This window comes from Danio aesculapii, chromosome 23, assembly GCF_903798145.1.
Source record: "Danio aesculapii chromosome 23, fDanAes4.1, whole genome shotgun sequence".
Lineage (NCBI taxonomy): Eukaryota > Metazoa > Chordata > Actinopteri > Cypriniformes > Danionidae > Danio > Danio aesculapii.
In genome coordinates this window covers 5357637-5381733 of record NC_079457.1, presented here as the reverse complement: position 1 = coordinate 5381733, position 24097 = coordinate 5357637, and the positions used below count along the sequence as shown (strand labels likewise).

Below are 24097 nucleotides of genomic sequence, written 5' to 3'. Positions count from 1 at the left end.
TATCCAGTTTAACCCGACAAATCTATCAACATTATACAGGAAATACAGAAAAGTTGTTTAACATCTATTATTAACACATTGTGTTTCTAAAGTATTATGCAGTGTAAACTCTATTACTCAACTTGGAATTGCATAAACTGAACTGCATATAAAGTACTCGTTTTTAGAACTCAACAATCACATTAAATGCACAACCATCATCTATGATGTTTATGAACCTCTTAATTTTCAATATAAATGAGTATTGGGTTATAAAACCGATTTTACATACCTGTAAGAAAGATGCAATACACACAGATTAGGATCTGATGCGTTCAGGCGCTCTCTTTAATAGCATTGCCCTTTGACCAGAACAAACTTCCTCATTGCGCTAGTGAAATGCGCCCTCTACAGGCATCTCACCGAACACACTTCAGTTCATATAACAGAACACATTTATTATTGAGGTCTTTTCAAATATAAAACTAAAAGAAAGATTTAAAAAAATAAATTGGGGTGCACTATTTTTGCTTAAACTTTTATATTTTACTGTTAAATTTACAGTCTGTCACATGATCACACACTAAAACTCAACATTAACAACAAGCCACTGAGGCACACAAGACTACTTTCTAAACCTCAGGCTGCAGCTTTTGCTATGCAGTTTGGCCACTTGTCCTCATGTAAATGCAGTATCAGGTCACTAAAACTGAATATTTGTGAAAACCCATTGCATGGTGAAGATTTTGAGACACTCTGGTTACAGTGTTATGTTGGGAGATTTTACCTCATCGCTGTTTTCTCCTTTATTTGATGTAAGATTGTGTGCCGTCATTTCCCTTTTTCAGGATTGTTGTATTTTAATGTGGATGTGGATTCTTTAAATGGGTAGAAATTAATTAAAAAAACAACAACCATGTGCATGTGGACATGGCTTAAATGTACTCTTCTCAGATAATTCTGATTACTTTAGTAATAAAACAGTTAATTGCAGTTAATTGACTCATGTATCTTAACAAGTTTGAACGTTTATTTAAGCACAGCTCTGTGTTTATCCATTAACATTTGAAAGGGGGCAGGTATATTATATTTTTATTCTAATAATTTTATAATTAAACAATTAATTAATAATAAAATTTATTTTCATGTGGTTTGTATTATGAGCTCTTTTGTGTGTGTGTGTGTGGGGGGGGGGGGGGGGGGTGCAACTTTTACCTCTCTTCAGCTTCACATACACATCTCCACAAACTCACCAGTGGTTCTCAAAGTGGGAGGCCGCACAGGCACCTAACAAAAATCATACATCAATCAAAATCTCACTTATTCAGCTTTAAGACGATATTCAGCTTTTAAGATATACAGTTGAAGTCAGAATTATTAGCCCCCCCTTTTGACTTTTTTCTTTTTTAAATATTTCCCAAATGATGTTTAACAGGGCAAATTTTCAAAGGAAAGGAAAGCAAAGGAAATTTTCACAGTATGTCTGACATTTTTTTCTTCTGGAGAAATTCTTATTTGTTTTATTGCGGCTATAATATAATATAATAATAAACATTTTTAAGGTCAGAATTATTAGCCCTTTTAAGTTATATATTTTTTGATAGTCTACAGAACAAACCATCGTTATACAATAACTTGCCTAATTACCCTAACCTGCCTAGTTAACCTAATTAACCTAGTTAATCCTTTAAATGTCACTTTAAGCTGTATAGAAGTGTCTTGAAGAATATCTAGTAAAATATTATTTACTGTCATCATGACAAAGAGAAAATAAATCAGTTATTAGAAATGAGTTATCAAAACTATTATGTCTAAAAATTTGTTGAAAAAATCTCTCCGTTAAACAGGGTAACACTTTCTTGCTGAGAGGGTGAACAGCAAGTCAAACTCATTTTTTTTTATTATTTTTTTTTAAGTCTCCTTCTTACGGAAGCGTAGAGCTGCCACCCAGGTAAAAAAAAAATCACGTTTGTACAATATACTTTTCACGTTCTTACAATATAATATCACGTTCTTACAATATAATATCACGTTTGTACAATATACTTTTCACGTTTGTACAATATACTTTTCACGTTATTACGTGAAAACTTTATTGTCAGGTGCGAAGAGCCCGCCTACCTGAAAACTGGCATGCTGATAACAACATTGTCCAAGCTGATCAGTAGCTGCAAAATTTCCCCATGTCTCAATCCAAGCATAAAATAGAACTTAATTAACTCTGGTAAACGAGACATTTTCTCACGCTCTGATCGCACCAGGTAAACGTAGCCTAAACAATAAAGTTTTCACGTAATAACGTGATAATTATATTGTACAAACATGATATTATATTGTACAAACGTGCTATTATATTGTAAGAATGTGATATTATATTGTTCAAACGTGATATTATATTGTACAAACGTGATATTATATTGTAAGAACGTGAAAAGTGTATTGTACAAACGTGATAAAGCTCAGATTTTTTTTTACCTGGGTGGCAGCTCTACGCTTCCGTACCTTCTTGCTCTAGGTTGCCCTGTTATAAAGCCCCTGACTCTGCTGCTATTGTATTTGTCCTGAACTCAATCTGTTATCATGTTGGCCCTCCTTAAATTAGATTTGGCCTTTTTTCTGGTTCTGTTTGAGATCTTCAGGATTAATTCCTACAAAGGTCGATTTCCACCTGGTCCAACACCTCTGCCTTTTGTGGGAAACTTACCACAATTATTGAAGAACCCGATGGGCTTCAAAAGATCTGTATGTCTTTGCTGTTTCCTTGGTTGGGGCTTAACATTTATCTGTATTTAATTTAACCAAAATTTGATTTACTAAATTCTAAAACTAAATAGTACAAACAACACACAGACACATTTGTAACCGGTCCATTATCTCTTGCGGTTTTTGAACTCCACGTATTTAATGACCTTTGATTCACTGGAGAGGCTTATTAGCATTCAAAAAGACTGGGCTCTCCACAACACAAAGGGTGTGAATCAGAATCAGAAAGAGCTTTATTGCCAGGTATGTTCACACATACGAGGAATTTGTTTTCATGACAGAAATTCTACAGTACAACAGAATTACAGAGACAGGACAAAAAACAGATAATAAATATATATATATAGAAAATAGAAGTAGTGAGTGCAAATATACAGATTGACAAGTGTATGTACGTGTTTATCACTATATACGTTATATGTGCAGCTGTTATGTGCAAATTGGCATGTAAAGTGTGTTGTTAAATAAGTGTATATGTGTATAAAAGTGTATAGCAGTAGTGATGTTGGTTCCACAATTATTATCATCAAGTGTTCATGAGATGGATTGCCTGAGGGAAGAAACTGTTTCTGTGTCGGGCTGTTCTGGTGCGCAGTGCTCTGTAGCGTCGACCAGAGGGTAAAAGTTCAAAGAGGCAGTGTGCTGGGTGTGAGGGGTCCGGAGTGATTTTGGCAGCCCTTCTGCTCGCTCTGGATAAGTACAATTCTTGGGGAGTAGGAAGGGTTGTACCAGTGATTCACTCAGCAGTCCGAACTATTCGACGTAGTCTTTGGAGGTCGTATTTAGTAGCTGAGCTAAACCAGACAGTTATTGATGTGCAGATGACTGATTCAATGATGGAGGTGTAGAACTGTTTCAGCAGCTCCTTTGGGAGGTTAAACTTCCTCAGCTGATGAAGAAAGTACAACCTCTGTTGAGCTTTTTTGACAATGGAGTCAATGTGAGTGTGCCACTTCAGGTCCTGAGAGATGGTGGTGCCCAGGAACCTGAATGACTCCACTGCTGCCACAATGCTGTCCATGATGCTCAGTGGGGGGAGAGCAGGGGGGTTTCTCCTGAAGTCCACTATCATCTCCACTGTTTTGAGCGTGTTGAGCTCCAGGTTGTTGTGGCTACACCAGACAGCCAACTCCTTAACCTCCTGTCTGTAAGCAGACTCGTCATCGTCCTGAATAAGGCCGATAAGTGAACTTAAGCATTTCACATTAAAACCTAGTCACGATTAACACAATAAAACAATATAAAAGGCTGAAATGCAATGAGAGAATTACTAATGAATTAACATTGTTGCTGATATCTACAGTTGATAGCAAAATCATTTGCTCACCTATGCAATGTTTATTCTTTTTCAAAAATTACTGAACAGATTGCAGATTTTTTTCCACAGTATTCCCTATATTTTTCCTTCAGGAGAAAGTGTTGTTTGTTTTATTTTATCTTAAATACATCCACTATCAATGTACAATAGCACTTATAGGCTCAGGTATATTTAAATCAGACTCAGTTTTTACTGCCAAGTGTGCTTCACACACACAAGGAACTTGTTTTGGCTACAGAAGCTTCCAGTGTACATGAAGTGACAACACAAAATAAATATGAAAAAAAAAAGACGATAAACATTAAACCGAGATTAGGGTTGCCACCCGTCCCTTAAAATACGGAATCATCCCGTATTGGAGAATGAAATTGCGCGTCCCGTTTTGAATCAATATGGGACGGGTTTTGTCCCGTATTTGTAGTTTTGTTTAAAGTAGCTTTTCATGCAAATCATCCCACATGCAGTTTATGAAGATGCCTCATTTCCCAAGATTTGATTGGGTAATACGGGTAATATTTGATGTCATCATTAGTTTGATTGGTCTTTTTTAACTGTCCAGTGAAGAGGGTGGGTCTTTTAAGCAGAGTTTGTCAAGTCTTGACAGAGAGTAATGGCAGATGCTTCTCCATTTAACCCTCCGCGTCTAACAAAGTTTAGAATTTAAACGCAAGCGACTGAAAAAATACTGCAGGGAGGAAACAAATACCTGGCTGCAGAGTAGAAATTGTTATTAAGCCAACTGCACGATTTGTCGGAGAGCGTTCTCTGTGGCTCATGGTGCTCTGTGGGACAACATACCTCCGGAGAGCAGCATTCCCGCAATGACAGAGCTCGCAAATATCAAAGCAGTCAGTCAGTTCTTCGTACCCCAAGTCTCTCCCGAAGCAGACATGGTAATGACAGTGTAATCATTATCAACACTATTTAGGTTAATTGCTTAATAATGTTAAACTTGTGACCCAGTCTGTGAAAATCTAGCTAGAGTCTTTTTTTTTTGTAATATACTGTTTTCTACATGAAATAAAGAACATTCTGTGAGAATAATAATAATAATATATGTATTTAATATTAACTGAGTAAAACAATGTCAACAACTGAAATCACAGTGAAATGAATGGCTCCAATCAAACTTTATCTCAGAATTAGATTAGGCCTGGTTTTCACACACTGGGTCACAAATTGTAATTTGTAAAACAAAATTCTGTAAAAATAATGTAAGTGGATCATATTCCAATGTAATATTATGATGTGTTTGTTACGGTTAAGTCAAGCACATAAGCATTAATTTATTACTTGAAACATTTTATTTAATACATTAGTAAACAACATAATGCCCATGTAAAGAAAATAAACAAGTAAATTGCAACATTTCATATTTTAAAATTAGATATAGGCTATATGATAACTTTACTACACTGTAAAAAAATCTTGGTTGCCTTAATTTTTTAAGCTGAATCAAACTAATCATGAGTTCATTGAACTTATATTAAGTTAAACTGACTTAAAACTAGGCATGTGCCGGTATCACATTTTCATGCTCAATTAATTGATTGAGCTTTTATCACGGTATACGGTATTATCACGATATTGTAATTTTACTAGAGAAACAGGTAAAAAAAAAACACAAAAAACTTAAGTTTCGTCAACTTAGTAACTTTACTAACTTTTTAATTAACTAAAAGTACTTCAAACATTTAAATACAAATAAATATAAATAAAACAATACACAATATAAAAGTAAACTTGAGCAATAATATCAAAGTGAATGTGCAAAGGGAAACCGTCTTCGATTGGCAATCCCTCTGCATTTTTTTGGAACGCAAAATATTTCCAAACCTCTGACTTTACCCTTTTTGAAGGGGGATAAATTGTCGGCAGCGTTCCTCCTTCCGCCATGCTTCTTCTTCGTGTGAGGATTATAGTGCGGTGGCAGCGGCGGCGCGCACTGCGTGCACACAGTGCTTTTACATGCGGGGATTGTTTACATCAGAGTGCGCATCAGTTCTGCGCAGCATATACGCAGTGTTTCTTCAAGCGGTTGATGGAAAATAAGCTGAAGGGGGATAAATTGTCGGCAGCGTTCCTCCTTCCGCCATGCTTCTTCTTCGTGTGAGGATTATAGTGCGGTGGCAGCGGCGGCGCGCACTGCGTGCACACAGTGCTTTTACATGCGGGGATTGTTTACATCAGAGTGCGCATCAGTTCTGCGCAGCATATACGCAGTGTTTCTTCAAGCGGTTGATGGAAAATAAGCTGAAGGGGGATAAATTGTCGGCAGCGTTCCTCCTTCCGCCATGCTTCTTCTTCGTGTGAGGATTATAGTGCGGTGGCAGCGGCGGAGCGCACTGCGTGCTCACAGGGCTTCTACATGTGGGGATTGTTTACATCAGAGTGCGCATCAGTTTTGCGCAGCATATACGCAGTGTTTCTTCAAGCGGTTGATGGAAAATAAGCTAAGGCGCATTCTAAGAATATAAATTCGGATCTATTATTTTTCACGGTATTTTGAAGTGCCCGCGATAACAATATCGTGCATATTCATTACCGTGATTTATCGCATTACCAAATACCGGCACAAGCCTACTTAAAACAGCTTGCATAACTTATAAAATTAAGATAGAACATGATTAACTTTAAGTTAAAATAACAGTAAGTTAAAATGACCTAAAAACATATGCTGTCAGGACTAATTGATCATATCATTTTTTACAGTGTAGCTAATGTTTGTAGCTAGTTTATGTATGCGGTTTCCATGTTTGGATAGTTTTTACTGCAAATAATGACAAATATTTTAGCCGAAATCTGTTATCAATACCACCCTTTACAATTAGGCTCATTAGTATTTTCTCCTCTCCTCTAGGTTACAGCAGCTGAATTAACGCAAGTGTACCACACTATTAAACAACATCAGCTATATCAGTGCTGCAGAGTTGTAAAAGAGAAAGACTGACTGCATCTGTTTACAGATTTCAATAAAAGACAGTTTATTTTAATGTCCAAGTGTTCATACTTTCCTGAAACCATTTTAAGTTGTGATTTACCAACACTGGCGTGCTATTGGGCCTGTGATCACTGTGGTCTAGGCTCCCAAGGGATATGGCCCCCGCTGAAGTATGCGTCCCTTATTTTTTTTGTATCAAATGTGGTAACCCTAGATGCAATAATCGTTTATCTCGATTAATGCTTTTTCATAATCGTTAGAAGCCAAAATCGAAATCGAAACCGGATTTTCAATTAATTGCACAGCTCTAATTCTACGTAGTTATTTATCTTATATAATTTAGTCTATTTTAATGTTAGAATTTGTTATGTTATTTTTAAATCCATTTGAAAGGTGCAGATGTATATAGATAATCATGTAGTTAATTAATCATTTATAATCATAAATCATTTTTGTATTTTTTTTTCTCGACATTTTCAGCTGGCACTTACCATTCTCCTCATCAGTGATCTGCTGACAGCTGAAAGGGTTAACAGCAAGTCAAACTCTCTTTCGGTCTCCTCCCTCTTCCTCTGTTTATAAAGCTCCTGACTTTCTGCTGCTCTTGTGTTTGTCCTGAACTCAATCTGTCATCATGTTAGCGGGTCTTGTGAAGTTAGACTTGGCCTCAGTGGGCTTGACTTTGATCCTGGGCTTGATATTTCTGGTTCTGTTTGAGATCTTCAGGATTAATTCCTACAAAGGTCGATTTCCACCAGGTCCAACACCTTTGCCTTTTGTGGGAAACTTACCACATTTCTTAAAGAGCCCAATGGAGTTCATAAGATTTGTAAGTCTTTGCTGTTTTCTTGGTTGGGGTTTAACATTTAAATGTTGTTAGTTTAACCAAAAATTGATTTTCTAAATTCTGAACACCACACACCTGTTACAAACACATTTGTAACCGGTCTGTTATCACTTGCTGTTTTTACACAGCGTGTATTAAATGACCTTTGATATACTGAAGAGGTTCATTAGTATTCAAACTGACATAGGCAGTGCTAACCACAACACGGTGTGTAACTAACACAATAGACAAATATGAAAGGCTAAAAAACAATAAGAGATAATTACTAATGAATTAACAATATTGCTGGTGCACATCTGTCAGGGATCTTTATATCTGCATACTCCTGAATGCACTCATTAGCTGGCTATTGTACAAAATAACGCAGCTCCCGCGCTATTTAAATTCATCCACCATAAATGTACAGTATATGCTCATGTTTATGATTACATGAGTTCAGTTAATACACGTCGAGAACTTAATTTGATAAAATAACGAGCCGAAAACACTTACCTCAGCCGAACAGGTGCGTAGTCACAGCAGCGCCAGAATCAAATACCAAAATAAAAGTCTCTAGACGGAGTAGCCTCCAGTCAAAACAAAAATGATTCAGACGCCTGCATTTCTTACAGTAACACAGTTTATTCGCTATAACTTAGAAAATGTCAATAAAACACGTAAAGCTTGTCAGATCAAATTGATCATGATGCAGATAACTTTAGTAATCAATATAAACACAACCAAAAATTATTCCAACCATTAATGTATGACAATATTTACACATTGTCATATTATTAACACTTTTTGGTTCACACTTAGTGTAATGACAGCATATCTCTGCATGCCATTATAATTTTTCAACCGTTTCATTGCTTTTTACCAATTATTAGTGGCTTATTTGAAGTCTATTATTAAAATATAGACTGTTTTTTATGATGATCTTTATTCTACATTTCAAATCTTAACCAATTGAAATGAAATTGTATTTGACAGATTTTAGACAAGCTGTACAATAATACAAGTATCCCATACATTTTTAAATAAAAACTGTCAAAAAAAGAGAACAATAAAGCTCTGCGCTTGTATCCATTATGGTCCTCGCAGTGACGTAGCGCAAAATACAGTTGATGCATAAAACAAATCTCCACATTTTAAAACAGGAACAAAATTATTCAAAAATACATTCATTCCTTCATTCCTTCATTCATTCATTTTCTTTTCAGCTTAGTCCCTCAATTAATCAGGGGTTGTCGCAGCAGAATGAACCACCAACTTATCCAGCATATGTTTTACGCAGCGGGGGCCCTTCCAGCTGTAACCCTATTCACAATACAATAACATATAGAAAATAAAACATCATCATCCTCAAAAACCTGTTTCAAATCTGTATGTTAATGAGAAATGGCAAATGGAATGGGATGAATGTAGGAATGACAAATTGTATGAAGTGAATCCATTTTTAAATAAAAAAAGAAATAATTACAGTTTTGAAAATAGACGTGACCAGGTACGAGATGTAGAATCGGACACTCAAGACTTACACATATTTATTAAAAGGGGAAGAAAAACCTATCTGTGACTTGTGTAAGAATTTTTAATGATAAAACATATTTTAATAGAATGTGTATTTTTAAATGATATTAGAAAACGTTTTTATTCGGGAAATATTTCAAGTGAAATGTTTGAAAAGGTGCCTTCTGGAGCAATTTTAGAATATTTATCTTTAATCAAACTAAAAGATTGTACAGTATATGACTCTTTTCTGTGTTGTTGCTACGTGTATGTTTTTTTCTTTTCTTACAATGTATGTTTGTTAAGAACTTGATATGATTATATATTGTATTTTTAGTATGTGTTTTCGCCATGAATATAGCTGTTATGAAGCGGACAGGAGACAGAGGTAAGGAAACGTTAGGGTGTTTATTAAATGACAACAAGGAGCACATGAAGGATAGCCAGGAGGATCAGGAATGATGTTGGGGTCTTTTCCTCCGTGGCTGGGTAATAGGAATACACGAGGATGGACAGCACACACCAGATACAGCTGACAGAGGATGACACAGACTTGGAAGGACTGGAAGACAGGACGATTCGGGAGGACCAGGAAGACTAGGAGGAATACAAAGAGAACAGGTAAGTAAATCGTTTGTTTTAGCTGAGGATGACTACGCTGAGTGGTCGCTCAGTTGTCCGCTTTCGTCGAGACGAGCCCGGACAATGAGCGACTGGAGTGCTGTGCTTTTATCTGGTGCTCGTGAATGTGATGCAGCTGTGTGCTCATTAGAAGTCAGGTGATGGTGATCTTCGTGAGTGGGGATCGTGAGAGCCTGACCAATCCGTGACAGTACCCCCCTCCCCAGGGCCCGCTCCTGAGGGCCGACACCTCCGACGCCGTGGTGGTCTCCCTCTGCCTCTAGGCGCTGGGAACTCAGGGTGGCTCTCATGAAACTCCACCATGAGACTAGGATCGAGAATATCAGCTCTGGGAACCCATGTCCTTTCTTCGGGGCCGTACCCTTCCCAGTCCACCAGGTACTCCAACTGGCCACCACGACGTCGGGAACGCAAGATCTCCTTCACTGCGTAGACGGCTCCTTCTTCTAGGAGCAGTGGAGGAGGGGGTTCCTCTTCGTGGTCAGGCTCTGTGGAGGGAAGAACAGGATCGTGATAGGGTTTCAGGAGTGATACGTGGAATGTAGGGTGAATACGGTAGTGAGAGGGTAATTGTAGTTTGTAGGTGACGGGGTTAACCTGTTCCACGATGGTGAAGGGACCAACAAATCGGGGACTTAACTTGCGAGAGGGCAGTCGCATGCGTATGTCCCGGGTGGATAGCCACACCTTTTGTCCGGGTGTGTATCTGGGTTCTTCAGACCTTCTTCTATCGGCGGTTACCTTGCTTCGACGGACTGCCCTCTGCAGATGTTGATGAGCCTCGTCCCAGACTCTCTCGCTCTCCCGGAACCAGTGATCCACTGCGGGGACATCAGATGGTTCGCCATCCCAGGGAAAGAGCGGTGGTTGGAAGCCCAGGACGCACTGGAATGGCGTGAGTCCGGTGGAGGGTTGCCGCAGTGAATTTTGGGCATATTCTGCCCAGCCCAAATACTGGCTCCAGGAGCTCTGGTGACCACTGCAGAAGGTCCTCAGGAACCGTCCCACCTCCTGAATCTTCCTCTCTGTCTGCCCGTTGGTTTGGGGATGATATCCAGAAGAGAGGCTGACGGCCACACCTAGGAGCTTGAAGAAGGCTTTCCATAGACGTGAGATGAACTGTGGACCTCTGTCCGACACAATATCTTCTGGAATACCAAATGACCTGAAGACTTGATTAAAGATATTGTCGGCTGTTTCAAAGGCTGTGGGAAGACCTTTCAGAGGGATTAGTTTGACAAACTTTGAGAATCTATCTACGATGACTAGAATACAGGTATTACCTTCTGACGAAGGGAGGTCAGTGATAAAGTCCACTCCTAGGTGTGACCAGGGACGGTTCGGAATCGGCAAGGGATGGAGCTTTCCAGCGGGTAGATGACGTGGGCTCTTGGATTGGGCACAGTCCTTACAGCCCTGAACATATTGCCTCACATCCCTTGCCATGTTTGGCCACCAGAATCGTTGGGATACTAGCGAGAGAGTATTGTTGATCCCTGGATGTCCAGTGCCTAGCGAGGTATGTAAGGAGTGGATCAGATCTACCCGGTGTTCAGGTGGTATGAACTGCCGATGAGGAGGGCATCCCGGCGGAGCAGGGGCTTCCGGAGTGGCAACGACTGGAGGAGCGTTCCAGGTGATCGGACAAATGGAGATGTGTTCGGGAAGAATCTTCGTTGGGAGTTCTTCATGATCGTGATGCTCGTGTAAACGAGAGAGAGCGTCTGCTCTTAGATTCTTGGGTCCTGGACGATAGGAAATGGAGAAATCAAAACGTGAGAAGAAAAGTGACCATCTGGCTTGACGTGGACATAGTCTCTTGGCCTCTTTGATATATTGGAGGTTTTTGTGATCTGTGATCACCTGGAACGGATGTTTGGCTCCCTCCAACCAGTGACGCCACTCCTCCAAGGCTAGCTTGATTGCTAGAAGCTCCCTGTCTCCTATGCTGTAATTCTGCTCCGCCGGGCTCAACTTCCGAGAGAAATAGGCACAGGGATGCAGTCGGGGCGGTGTATCATGATGTTGGGATAATACTGCCCCGACGCCGGTGGTGGATGCGTCCACTTCCACCACGAAAGGAAGATTTGGGTCAGGATGAGTCAGGAGTGGGGCCCTTGTGAACTCCTTCTTAAGAAGGCGGAAGGCTGCGGCTGCTTCTTTGGTCCACTCCAGTCCTTTGGGTTTACCCTTGAGGAGATTAGTGAGAGGTGATGTAATCCTGCTGTAGTCCTTGATAAACCGTCTATAAAAGTTAGCAAACCCAAGAAACCTCTGGAGCTCCTTAATGGAAGTGGGTTCTGACCAGGATAGAACAGCCTCAATTTTCTTCCCATCCATACGTATACCGGTTTGGTCAATGATGTATCCCAAGAAATGAATCGACTTCTGGTGGAATGAGCATTTCTCCGCTTTGAGGTAGAGGTGATGTTCTCTCAATGTGTGTAGGACCTCCGCAACGTGTTGGCGATGTTCGGCCTCACTCCGGGAGTAAATGAGGATGTCATCTATGTACACTATTACAAAGTGGTGAAGAAACTCCCGGAGGACTTCATGAATGAAGTTTTGGAATACGGAGGGGGCGTTGACCAGACCGTAAGGCATGACCTCATATTCATAGTGGCCAGTAGGGGTCACGAATGCTGTCTTCCATTGGTCCCCCTCACGTATTCTTATCAGATTATACGCGCTGCGGAGGTCCAATTTAGTGAAGACTTTAGCTTCTCGGAGCTGTTCCAAAGCGGCTGGTACCAGAGGAAGGGGATATCGGTATTTTACTGTACCGTTATTTAGGACCCTGTAGTCGATGCATGGACGCAGCCCTCCGTCCTTCTTGGCCACAAAGAAGAAGCTTGAGGCGGCTGGTGATTTTGAGTGACGTATGTACCCCTGACTCAGAGCCTCCCTTATGTAATCTTCCATTGCCTGATTCTCTGGAAGCGAGAGCGGGTAGATCCTACCTCTTGGCAACTGGGCATCTGGAACTAGGTCGATCGCGCAGTCCCATGGCCGATGCGGCGGTAGCTGGGAAGCTCTCTTGGGGCAGAAGACATCATGAAAGGAGCTGTACTCCTTAGGAATGTGGATAGACTGCTTCTCAGGAGGACTCTCGACCGATGTTGTAAACAAAGAAATGGGGTTCCGACCTTGAAGAGGGAGATTTGGAAAACAGGTAGGTGTACATCCAGATCCCCATTTCTTTATCTCTCCTGTGCCCCAAGAGATGATGGGATCGTGCTTCACCAGCCACGGGCGCCCTAGAATGATGTCCATATTTGCACCCTCCAGAACCAGAAATTGAATCCTCTCTTGATGTAACAACCCCACTTGAAGAAGGATGTCTTCGCATTGTCGATGGATACGGGTCGAAGATCGAGTGCACTGGGTTATCGGTTGTATCTGGTATATATGCGAGGACGCCTCAGTACGTAGGTGGAGTTGACGACAGAGGGATTGGGAGATGAAGTTCCCTGCTGACCCGGAGTCGATGAGGGCTGTGACAAGGAGAGAAATAGAGGCAGTAGTTATTTGTACGGTGGTAGTAAGTGGTTTACATTGTTCAATATTCGTACTGAATACACTCACTGAAGTCCGAATGGGACGAAGGGGACACTCCATACGGGTGTGTCCACTGACACCGCAGTATAGACACAGACCCCGGGTCAGCCTCCTCTGTCGTTCCGCTGATGTCAGTCTTCCAGACTCTATTATCATGGGTTCTGGTTCTGGAGAGGCTGTTGACTCAGGCGATTGGAGGAGTGCAGACGAGGGGGTGATGGTGTCCTGTTGATAGGAACGGAGACGATCGGAACATCGGAGAGAATGTTGGATGAATCTCTCCAGACCCATAGTATCATCTAATGTGGCCAGCTGGATTCGGAGAGTGGGTTCCAAGCCGAGCCGGTACGTGGTCAACAACGATCTCTCATTCCATCCACTTGCAGCTGCTAGAGTGCGAAACCGGAGAGCATATTCCTGTGTAGATAGAGTACCTTGCTTTAGATGCTACAGCTGCTCTCCAGCGGCTACTTCCCCATCAGAACGTCCAAACACCTCTTTGAAATACTCCGTGAAGGTAGTGATGGAATTCATGACCGGCCCGGCTTGGTTCCAGATCGTCTCAGCCCATTTAAGTGCAGGTCCAGAGAGTAGTGATACGATGTAGGCGATCTTTGACTTATCTGTGGGATATAGAGAAGGTTGCATTTCGAATATGAGGGAACATTGTAACAGAAAACCATTGCACTCCCCCGCTCCGCCTGAGTAGGGCGCTGGTCGGGCCATGGGACTGGAAGGAAGGGCCGAAGAAGAAACTGTGGAGGCGGAAGTGCTCGGTGCTGGTGGTGCGTTGGAAAGTGGAGCTGGTGGCTGTAGAATCCGCTTCAACTGGTCCACCAGCTCTTGAAAGTGATCGGGGGTGCTCATGTTGTCGTCGTTAAAGGTCCGGGCTTCTGTTATGAAGCGGACAGGAGACAGAGGTAAGGAAACGTTAGGGTGTTTATTAAATGACAACAAGGAGCACATGAAGGATAGCCAGGAGGATCAGGAATGATGTTGGGGTCTTTTCCTCCGTGGCTGGGTAATAGGAATACACGAGGATGGACAGCACACACCAGATACAGCTGACAGAGGATGACACAGACTTGGAAGGACTGGAAGACAGGACGATTCGGGAGGACCAGGAAGACTAGGAGGAATACAAAGAGAACAGGTAAGTAAATCGTTTGTTTTAGCTGAGGATGACTACGCTGAGTGGTCGCTCAGTTGTCCGCTTTCGTCGAGACGAGCCCGGACAATGAGCGACTGGAGTGCTGTGCTTTTATCTGGTGCTCGTGAATGTGATGCAGCTGTGTGCTCATTAGAAGTCAGGTGATGGTGATCTTCGTGAGTGGGGATCGTGAGAGCCTGACCAATCCGTGACAATAGCCAATGCTGCTGATATGGCCTTAAAACCTAAATAAATAAATAAATAAATAAATAAATAATCATCCACCATACAAACTAATTATCCTCATGAATCAACCATCTTTTAATCGCGTTTTTGAAGTCTTTTATTTCCTTGATCGATTTTGGTAATTTGTTCCACATGATTATCAATTGTATATAAAAACATATTTCCCCACTAGACTTCTAAATTTAACCAAATACAACCCAACTAGCTTACTAGCTATTTATAAACAGCAATTTGGTAGGTAAAAACTTAGTTAATGGCTTGAGAATGGTACCTTTAATAAGTGTGAGCTAATAATTATTGTTAATATAACATGTCTGTTTACTTTATTTAGCTTTCCTCGCTGAAATAATAATAGTAATTAAAAACATCTATTGTCCTGTGCTCACCAGTAAAATATTTTTTTTAAATCAGTACAATACAAAACAGTTACCTGAACCTAATTGTTTTCCAAACAGATGCCTCAATATGGAGAAATGACCACTATCTTTTTTGGGAGAAAGCCAGCAATAATGCTTAATACAATCCAGCTTGCTAAGGAAGCCTACGTTCAGGATGTTTTTTCTGGAAGACCTGCTATGCCTCTTTTTGACTGGATAACTAAGGGACTCGGTCAGTAACACTCCTAATAATAATTCTTCCAAAATAGGAGTAGGAGTTTTTATAAAAATTAAAACTGCACGATATTATAAATAACTCATTCAGTGTGCGAACTACAAAGAGGTCAAGAGCTGTCTGGATCAATCAGAATCAAGCATTCAATATCCCTGTAGTAAATGCAAGCCTAATTTCTGAGTGTACAGTTGATCTTGGGAGCTAAATGAAAGCATGTCATTGTGCCAAAGATGTGTAGGTTAGAAGGTCTGTTTCTCTCTTTCTTAGGTATCGTGATGGTCACATTTAACAACTCCTGGAGGCAGCAGAGACGGTTTGCTCTGCACACACTCAGAAATTTTGGTCTGGGGAAAAAAACAGTAGAAGATCGTGTGTTAGAGGAAAGCCGATATCTGATTGCTGAAATACTCAAAGATGAAGGTATGAAATATTCATGCTCAGATTAAACCATGTGAGGCAGTAAACAAGCTCTTCTGTGCTTTCTGAAACCTTCCGGATTTGTGATAGTGCTGTAGTATTCAATGGTATCAGGCTTCTTTTTGCAAATTGCTTTTGCATATTCCTCATTGCCTAAATAATATTGTATAGGATATAGTCTCTTATTTTTATTTCGTAGGCAAGTCAATGAATCCCCAGCATGCCCTACAGAATGCCATTTCCAACATTATCTGCTCCATTATGTTTGGAGATCGCTTTGAGTATGATAACAAACGCTTTGAGTACCTTCTGAAAATCCTGAATGAAAACATCATGCTTGCAGGATCAGCTGCAGGACAGGTATGATCTAATTAATTTTTTGTCTTTCTTTATGCATCTTCATCCTCATGGTATTTATTTATTTTTCAATTGATTATTTGCCAATGCAAAAATGTATAGAAAAATATAATTTTTAAAATAAGCAAAATAAACATCCAATGGACAATTTAAGAATATTTAATACTGGTTTATCTGTCTTAGATTTTCAACCTGGTCCCCTTCATCAAGCATTTCCCTGGTCCACACCAGAAGATCAAGCAGAACGCCAATGAGTTATTGGGTTTTATCCGGGACGAAGCTAAAGAACACAGACAAACTCTGGATCCAGACAGTCCACGAGACTTCATTGATGCCTATCTGCTGGAGATCGAGAAAGTTGAGATCATTAAAGAAGGCTTCTCATATGTATTCAATTAATTGTTGTTTCAACAAACTTACACTTTTTTTTTTACCTGGAGCAGCAAAAGTCAAGCAAAGACTCCACATTTCATGAAGAAAACCTAGTTGTGTCAGCATCTGACCTGTTTCTGGCTGGAACCGACACCACAGAAACCACCATCAGATGGGGACTCATCAACTTGATTCAAAACCCAGATGTACAAGGTACTAAAGCAAATTTATATTGGTCATTATGCCAAATTAAACACTATATGGAATCTGTATAAGGGTAATTTGTGGCCCTCACAAGTCTTTTCTGATTGTGGGGATTTTAGCCTTTAAATGTTGCTTAACAACGGTAAATGTGGCTGCACTTCCAGTGTGGATCATTATGTTGAGTCTATTAGGCTGCATTTACACTGTATGGTTCCAGTAAGCTGGAAAAAACAATCACATCTATTCCAATCTACTCAGACTAGATTTAGGCCTTGTTCAGGCATGGAAATAGGTGCCCTCATATCTGCAGTGTAAACTAGTAGATTGGCGGGTAAGCAGGTAGAATTTTGTTCACTGTAAGTCTCAAGTAATTGAAAAACAGTAGCAAATGACATCAAATCTGACACCGGCATCTCGGAACTAGTCCAACACCGTAAATCTTATACACAAAGACAAAAAAGGTTATACATTGCCATGTGGCACAAGTTAATGTATTTAAGCATGTTAACTAGAGAGAGAAACATCTACCATATAAAAGATAGCCTGAAAATCTATTGCATACATCACATGAACAAACTATTTTAGTCAAACTGTGTACAAATCACACCACATGGGTATTACATTAAAACGCTTACTGGTAAAAAATAAAATATATATATATATATATATATATATATATATATATATATATATATATATATATATATATATATATATATATATATATATATATATTAATTAAGCACATTATTAATTAATAGCAAGTTGCTTTTCAGTGACACAGGTCATAACAAATGATTGTTGTTTTTGCAAATCTTAAAAAAAGCCAAATGTGTAATAGACTAGCAAATGTATAATTTTTCAGTATCGTCCAGTAAGCATTAAGCTGCATAAGACAGTCATTTCCTATTTTTCGCTTTTGGTGGAGAGCTACTGCACCTGCCTGATAAATCTGATGCAGCCACCTCATGGTTGCAAGTTGTTGTTTTTTTTTTTTGGCACATGTCAGCATAACATCAGAGCAAGGTGGATGCAAATCACTTATTTATAACTGGAATACATTTTAAGGTGATCAGTTCTGTGCAGATTTTGTTCATCTCAAATAAGCCTACTGTAAAATCTCAGTTGTCCGACTGACCAACAATGAAGAAGTGCCAAACACAGAAGACAACTCACCTGGAGTTTAATGTCATCCATCTGTGACGATTTCACTATCCTGCGTTCTGAAATGATTTCTCACAGCAAACATAAACAATCTGTAGCGGCCATTTTGCACACAGCATGCCTCAATAAGAGGAAGAAGAGGAAGAAAATAAACTCTTGAGATTTTCCTGCAGTGGTTTGAAGTTGCCGCATCGATTGCGTCATCAGATTTGGCGCTCCTATTGGTTCTTGTAGTGACGCTCATCGTTAAGCAGGAAAGTAAATGAAACCTCCTGACACTACCAGAACTTAACTGGAGGGACAATCTGACTGCAACGGGCATTTAGCGGCCATCTGTGAACATTTCAAACCAAGTAACAAAGATCACAGATTTTAGCCTAGTATTTTAGGAATGTTTTTAGGATTTCCCAAATTTGTCTCAGATGACCAAATCATTGATGAAATCTCATAGTGTGAACAGGGCTTAAGTTGTTCCATGAAGAATTCCTCCCTGCAACATTCTGAGAAGTTTAGTTTTTGGTTACCAAAACAAAAAGAGAAAAATATTCTTTATTGATTAATAAACAACAAAATGGTATCCATATGAGGACATTAGGAGAAAATGGTGTGTTTAATGGGTCCTTAACTTTTTTTCTCCCTTAACCTTTTGTCGCCTAACACAGAGAGATGTCATGAGGAGATTGTTCGGGTTCTGGGTTACGACCGCTTGCCCAGCATGGATGACCGTGACAAACTACCATACACGCTCGCTACTGTTTACGAGATTCAGCGCTGTGCAAACATTGCTCCTAATGTGATGCATCAAACCATTCTACCCACAAAACTCCATGGATACAACATTCCTCAGGTAAATAAAAAATGGAGTGAATGAAGTTCAGTTAAAAACCTGACAGCCATCTCAACTGAATTGATCTAGAATGTCTCGAAGTTAACAAAGAGTTAAAAAAAAATACCTAAACTAGATCATTTTGACATGATGAAGATGACTTTAATAGGCTACTTCTATGCCACTAAAACTTGCATAGCAGCAGACAGCTTACCATCTTCTTAGAGGCATTTAATGTCAAATTCTTTCATGCCTTGGTGGACAAGGGGCGCAAGATTTTTTTTTCCTGCAGCCAGTTCTGTACCCTCAATTATGTGAACGGCTGTGTATCTTGTACTCACACTCCTCAGTTACATGAGCAGCCCAACTAAACGATATTTGTTCGATTCCCAACTACAACAGCATTTGATGACAATAAATTTTATTATTAATAATTATGGATTACTTGTTGCAGCCCTCTTAACTTTGCTAAAGTTTTATTACTGTAATTTCTTTGGCTTAGTCAATTCCAGTATCTAATGTTGCTATTGATCTGAATGAGAAAAAACATACAATGCCACTATATTTTGCTATTATGAATCATTCATTGTTTAAAGGAAACCAGCGATTTCTAATGTCTAAAAACTGTACTTCTCTCTTAAATTGTTCAGCGTAGGAAGCTAAAGCACTAATAGTTTGGTATCAACCTTCAATTGAAGTGTTTTTTTAATGCACAAACACAGAAACACCAGGGCATGATACAAGAGTAATATAACCTGAAATCACTTTATTTGTTTGCATAGATATTGTCCCACATAGTGACAGATATTGAGGAGAAAACTTGAAACTTGATTGAGATCAGTGGCGTCGCTAGACCCAATTCACTGGGGCACGTGCCCCAGTAAAAATCTCCAGTGCCCCAGTAAATGCATTGAGATATGATTTACTTCATATGCATGTGTATTTATTAAGAGTGGTAATTTCGAAATAAAGACGTTATTCTCTGTGTGCAACCGAACCAACGCTGGTGAAAGCAATGTTTTTAATCAAAAAGCAAACTGACGCATCTCCGTGTGTGCGCAGAGAACCCGCGCGCCTCGCGCCTCGCGTCTCGCGCACGCGCTGCTCTCGCACGCGCTGCTGTTCTGGCGGTGCGAGTCCCGGTAGTAAACATGCGCGTCAAAAAAGCAGGCTACCTGCTTGTTACGCGCCGCTCATGGGTTGTAAAACCAGCGTAACAGCCTTTTTTGTTTTGCAAGTGGACAAAACTAAAGTTTAAACAATATGATGGTGATCTTACTCAGCATGCCTCCTGATAGATTTTTTTGTATGAAGCAAAAAAGGAGGGATGACGAGTCAGGGAGGTAAAGACTTAATAAACATAATTATCTGCCATGTGTCAAGTCTAAGACAACAGATAATCCCATAACACATCTTTTTATTGTATTTTATTGAATTGTCTATAGAATTTCGTTCAAATGAAATTAATTTTTATGCAAAATAATTTCTTAAATGATCTTAGCATCACTCCAGTTGTCTTAATATTGTTTTCCAGTTACATTTAAGATTATTTAGAATAATAATTGTATAATAATAAGAATACTTTTATTTATAATAAATATTTATATAAAAAATATATATGTAGTGTGTGTGTGTATGTATATATATTTATATATATATTTATTTATTTATTTTTAGGAGGGGGGGGGGGGGTGCCCCAGTAGAGCTTTATGTCTAGCAACGCCCCTGATTGAGATGTTTTCACTTGCCATTTTTTATTCAGAAAAAAGCATTTGAGAGCATCTTTGAGCTGTTGTAGCTTTGCAGTCTTTTACATGTACAATAATAATGCAACAATAATGTAGCTAGGCTATAAAACAGACTAAAGAAAAAAAACATGCAAATGCATCAACTTACCTCCTTAAAATATTCCATTATATGATAAAGTATTCGGATAGGGCATACAAAATAACTATTTAATCTGTGAAAAATATAATTTATCTCTGCCAATCTTTTCCTCATACAGGGAACTATAATACTAACAAACTTAGCTGCAATTTTCAGCAATAAGGAGCACTGGAAGCATCCCGATGCATTTAACCCAGAGAATTTCTTGGATGAGAACGGACACTTCAGCAAGCCAGAGTCTTTCATTCCATTTTCACTGGGTGAGTTGGGTGTTTGTGAAATTAATTACCACATTTAAAGGATTAGTTCACCCAAAAATGATCATTTTGTCATTAATTACTCCTCCTCATGCCATTTCAAACCCTGGAGACCACAAATTAAGATATTCATTCATTCATTTTCTTTTGGGCGTAGTCCCTTTATTAATCTGGGGTCGCCACAGTGGAATGAACCGCCAACTTATCCAGCATATTTTTTTACGCAGCGGATGCCCTTCCAGCTGCAACTCATTTCTGGGAAATATCCATACACACTCATTCACACACATACACTACAGACGATTTTAGCTTACCTAATTCACTTATACCACATGTCCACCTCGAGGAAACCCACACAAACACGGGGAGAACATGCAAACTCCACACAGAAATGCCAACTGACCCAGCCAGAGCTCGAACCAGAGACCTTCTTGTGCTGAGGTGATTGTGCTACCCACTGCGCCACCATGCTGCCCCCAAATATTTTAGAGGAATCTGAGAGCTCCCTCATCTACTATAGACTGCAATAATTCAATCAGAATATGATCAACCTACAACAATACTTTTGTGTGCACATAAAACAAAATTAATGACTTTAACAGTTTCTTCTCCTTAGTGTCAGTGTAAAGGGCTGTTCATTTATCACAGCTTTTGTGTATGTAAGTTTGTTATTTGTGACTTGTGAACACAATTAGAGAGATATGCGCTCATGTTTTCCAGGCGCACTTAATTTACAACTTTTCAGAATACAGCAAGCAGGTCACGTAACTAGAACTGGAAAATACACATTTCATTAATAACAATAGACTAATTGCCTCAGACAACCACAGAGCACCCAAACACCGCAACTCTTTTTAAAATTTCTCAATAAATAAAACTTGTTTGTCATCCTCTGAGAAAATGGAGAAGCCACTACGGGCCGTTTTTCCTATATAATAAATTACTTGTACCTTACTGACAAAATGAGGCAGGGTGGCTTTTTCCGGGTGTGAGATGCTTTTTGGGAACTCAGTCACTCAAGACATTTCTGAAGGTAATAATAATACTAAACCACTGTGATGACAGACTTTGGCTGAGGGATTTTAGAATGAGCAAAACAACATCTCAGAAGTTTTTCTAGTTGTTTTGTCAATTAATGCCATCCCATCTAGCCAATTTTTGTAATTACGTGATCTATTAAAACAGAGTCATGTGACTCTTTTGATGCACATACTGGAATTTATTTGATAAATGTGTTTGTGTGTTTTTTCTTATTGTGGAAAAAAGTTTATTTTAGTTGTGTGCATATCTTTATTTTTAATAGATACACATCTTGGCATTTCCATTAAGCATTTTGTATGTGATGTACCAAAATGTGCATAAAATAGGTGAATGGATATGTAGATACTGACACTGAGTGCACACTATGTGCAGACAAAAGTATGCCCATAGCTTGATAATGTTCAGATTAAACCACTGAAAGCATGTGGTCTGTTTTGTGAATTACATCAAATTATGGATTACTCTCACATGGTCGGCCATTGAAGCTAAGCAGGGCTGCGCCCGCTCAGTACCTGAATGGGAGACCACATAGGAAATCTAGGTTGCTGCCAAAAGTGGTAATAGTGAGACCAGCAGGGGGCGCTAAACCTGCGTTCTGTATATTGATTGGGACTCTATACTGCACAGTGACCGCCGTCTTTTGGATGAGACGTTAAACTGAGGTCCTGACTCTCTGTGGTCGCTAAAAATCCCAGGATGTTCTGCGGAATAGAGTAGGGGTTGATCCCCGGCATCCAGCCAAATTTGCCCACTGGCCACTGTCCGTCATGGCCTCCTAACCATCCCCATATCCTAATTGGCTTCATCACTCTGTCTCCTCTCCACCAATCAGCTGGTGTGTGGTGTGTGGTCTGGTGCAATATGGCTGCCGTCGCATCATCCAGGTGGATGCTGCACACTGGTGGTGGATGAGAAGTGTCCAGAAGAGCGCTATATAAATGTAAGGAATTATTATATTCCGAAGATGAAGAGCTTACGGGTTTCGAAGGACTTTTCGAAGCATTTTCATTTTTAAGTGAACTAACCCTTTAGGCACAAGCAATAGTTGCTGGATGTGTTTGTTTGTGTGTTTATCAGGACCGAGGGTCTGTCTGGGTGAGACACTGGCAAGAACGGAGCTCTTCTTGTTCATCACGGCTCTCCTACAGAGGATTCGTTTCTCCTGGCCACCTGACGCAAAGCCCATAAACATGGATGGCATCTTGGGTCTTGTTCGCTCTCCTCAAACCTTTAACGTCATCTGCCACAGCAGAGACAACCAAAAGTGATCTGAAACAATTCTAAAACTCACACACTAAAATTCACACAAAAAACCTCAACATTAACAACAAGCCACTGAGGATCACAAGACCACTTTCTAAACCTCAGGCTGCAGCTTTTTCTTTGCAGTTTGGCCATTTGTCCTCATGTAAATGCAGTATCAGGTCACTAAAACCGAATATTTGTGAAAACCCATTGCAGGGTGAAGATTTTCAGACACTCTAGTTACAGTGCTATGTTGGAGATTTTACCTCATCGCTGTTTTCTCCTTTAATGTAAGATTGTGTGCTGCCATCTCTCTTTTTGAGGATTTTTGCATTTTCATGTGGATGTGGATTGTTTAAATAGGAACAAATTGTTTAAATATAAAAACAACGATGTACTTGTGGACATGGCTTAAATGTTTAATTAATTATTTTCATGTAATTCTGATTACTTTAGTAATAAAATAATAAACTGCATCAGTTGAGACTTATGTATCTCAACATGTTTGAACATTTATTTAAGCACAGCTATGTGTTTATCCATTAACATTTGAAAGGGGGCAGGTATATTATATTTTTATTCTAATGATCATATAATTAAACAATTTATTTTGTAATAAATGTATCCTCATGTATGTGGTTTGTATATGGGGGTGGGGGGGTGGGGGGTAATGTAAAGTGCAACTTCTACCTCTCTTCAGCTCCACCTAGACCAGTGGTTCTCAAAGTGGGAGGCCGCACAGGCACCTAACAAAAACCACACATCAAAACTTATTCAGCT

General features: G+C 39.7%; 1 protein-coding gene across 1 annotated transcript; it reads left to right on the top strand.

Annotated features, from left to right (window-relative positions):
- The first annotated feature begins 7624 nt into the window (after window positions 1-7624).
- Window positions 7625-23851, top strand: LOC130216893 (cytochrome P450 2J5-like). Its single transcript, XM_056448799.1, has 9 exons — window positions 7625-7830; window positions 15391-15544; window positions 15815-15967; window positions 16164-16324; window positions 16505-16678; window positions 16765-16906; window positions 18724-18908; window positions 20893-21034; window positions 23150-23851. The coding sequence occupies exons 1-9, from the start codon at window positions 7636-7638 to the stop codon at window positions 23338-23340; spliced, it is 1497 nt and encodes a 498-aa protein (XP_056304774.1). The 5' UTR covers window positions 7625-7635; the 3' UTR covers window positions 23341-23851.
- Window positions 23852-24097: the final 246 nt, after the last annotated feature.

Bases quoted from the DNA above. Each gene is read 5' to 3' on its own strand.
- LOC130216893 (XM_056448799.1), top strand. From the start codon at position 7,636: ATGTTAGCGGGTCTTGTGAAGTTAGACTTGGCCTCAGTGGGCTTGACT. The intron at 16,907-18,723 runs GTACTAAAGCAA...CGCCTAACACAG, and splicing joins TCAAAACCCAGATGTACAAG to AGAGATGTCATGAGGAGATT. The intron at 21,035-23,149 runs GTGAGTTGGGTG...TGTGTTTATCAG, and splicing joins TTTCATTCCATTTTCACTGG to GACCGAGGGTCTGTCTGGGT.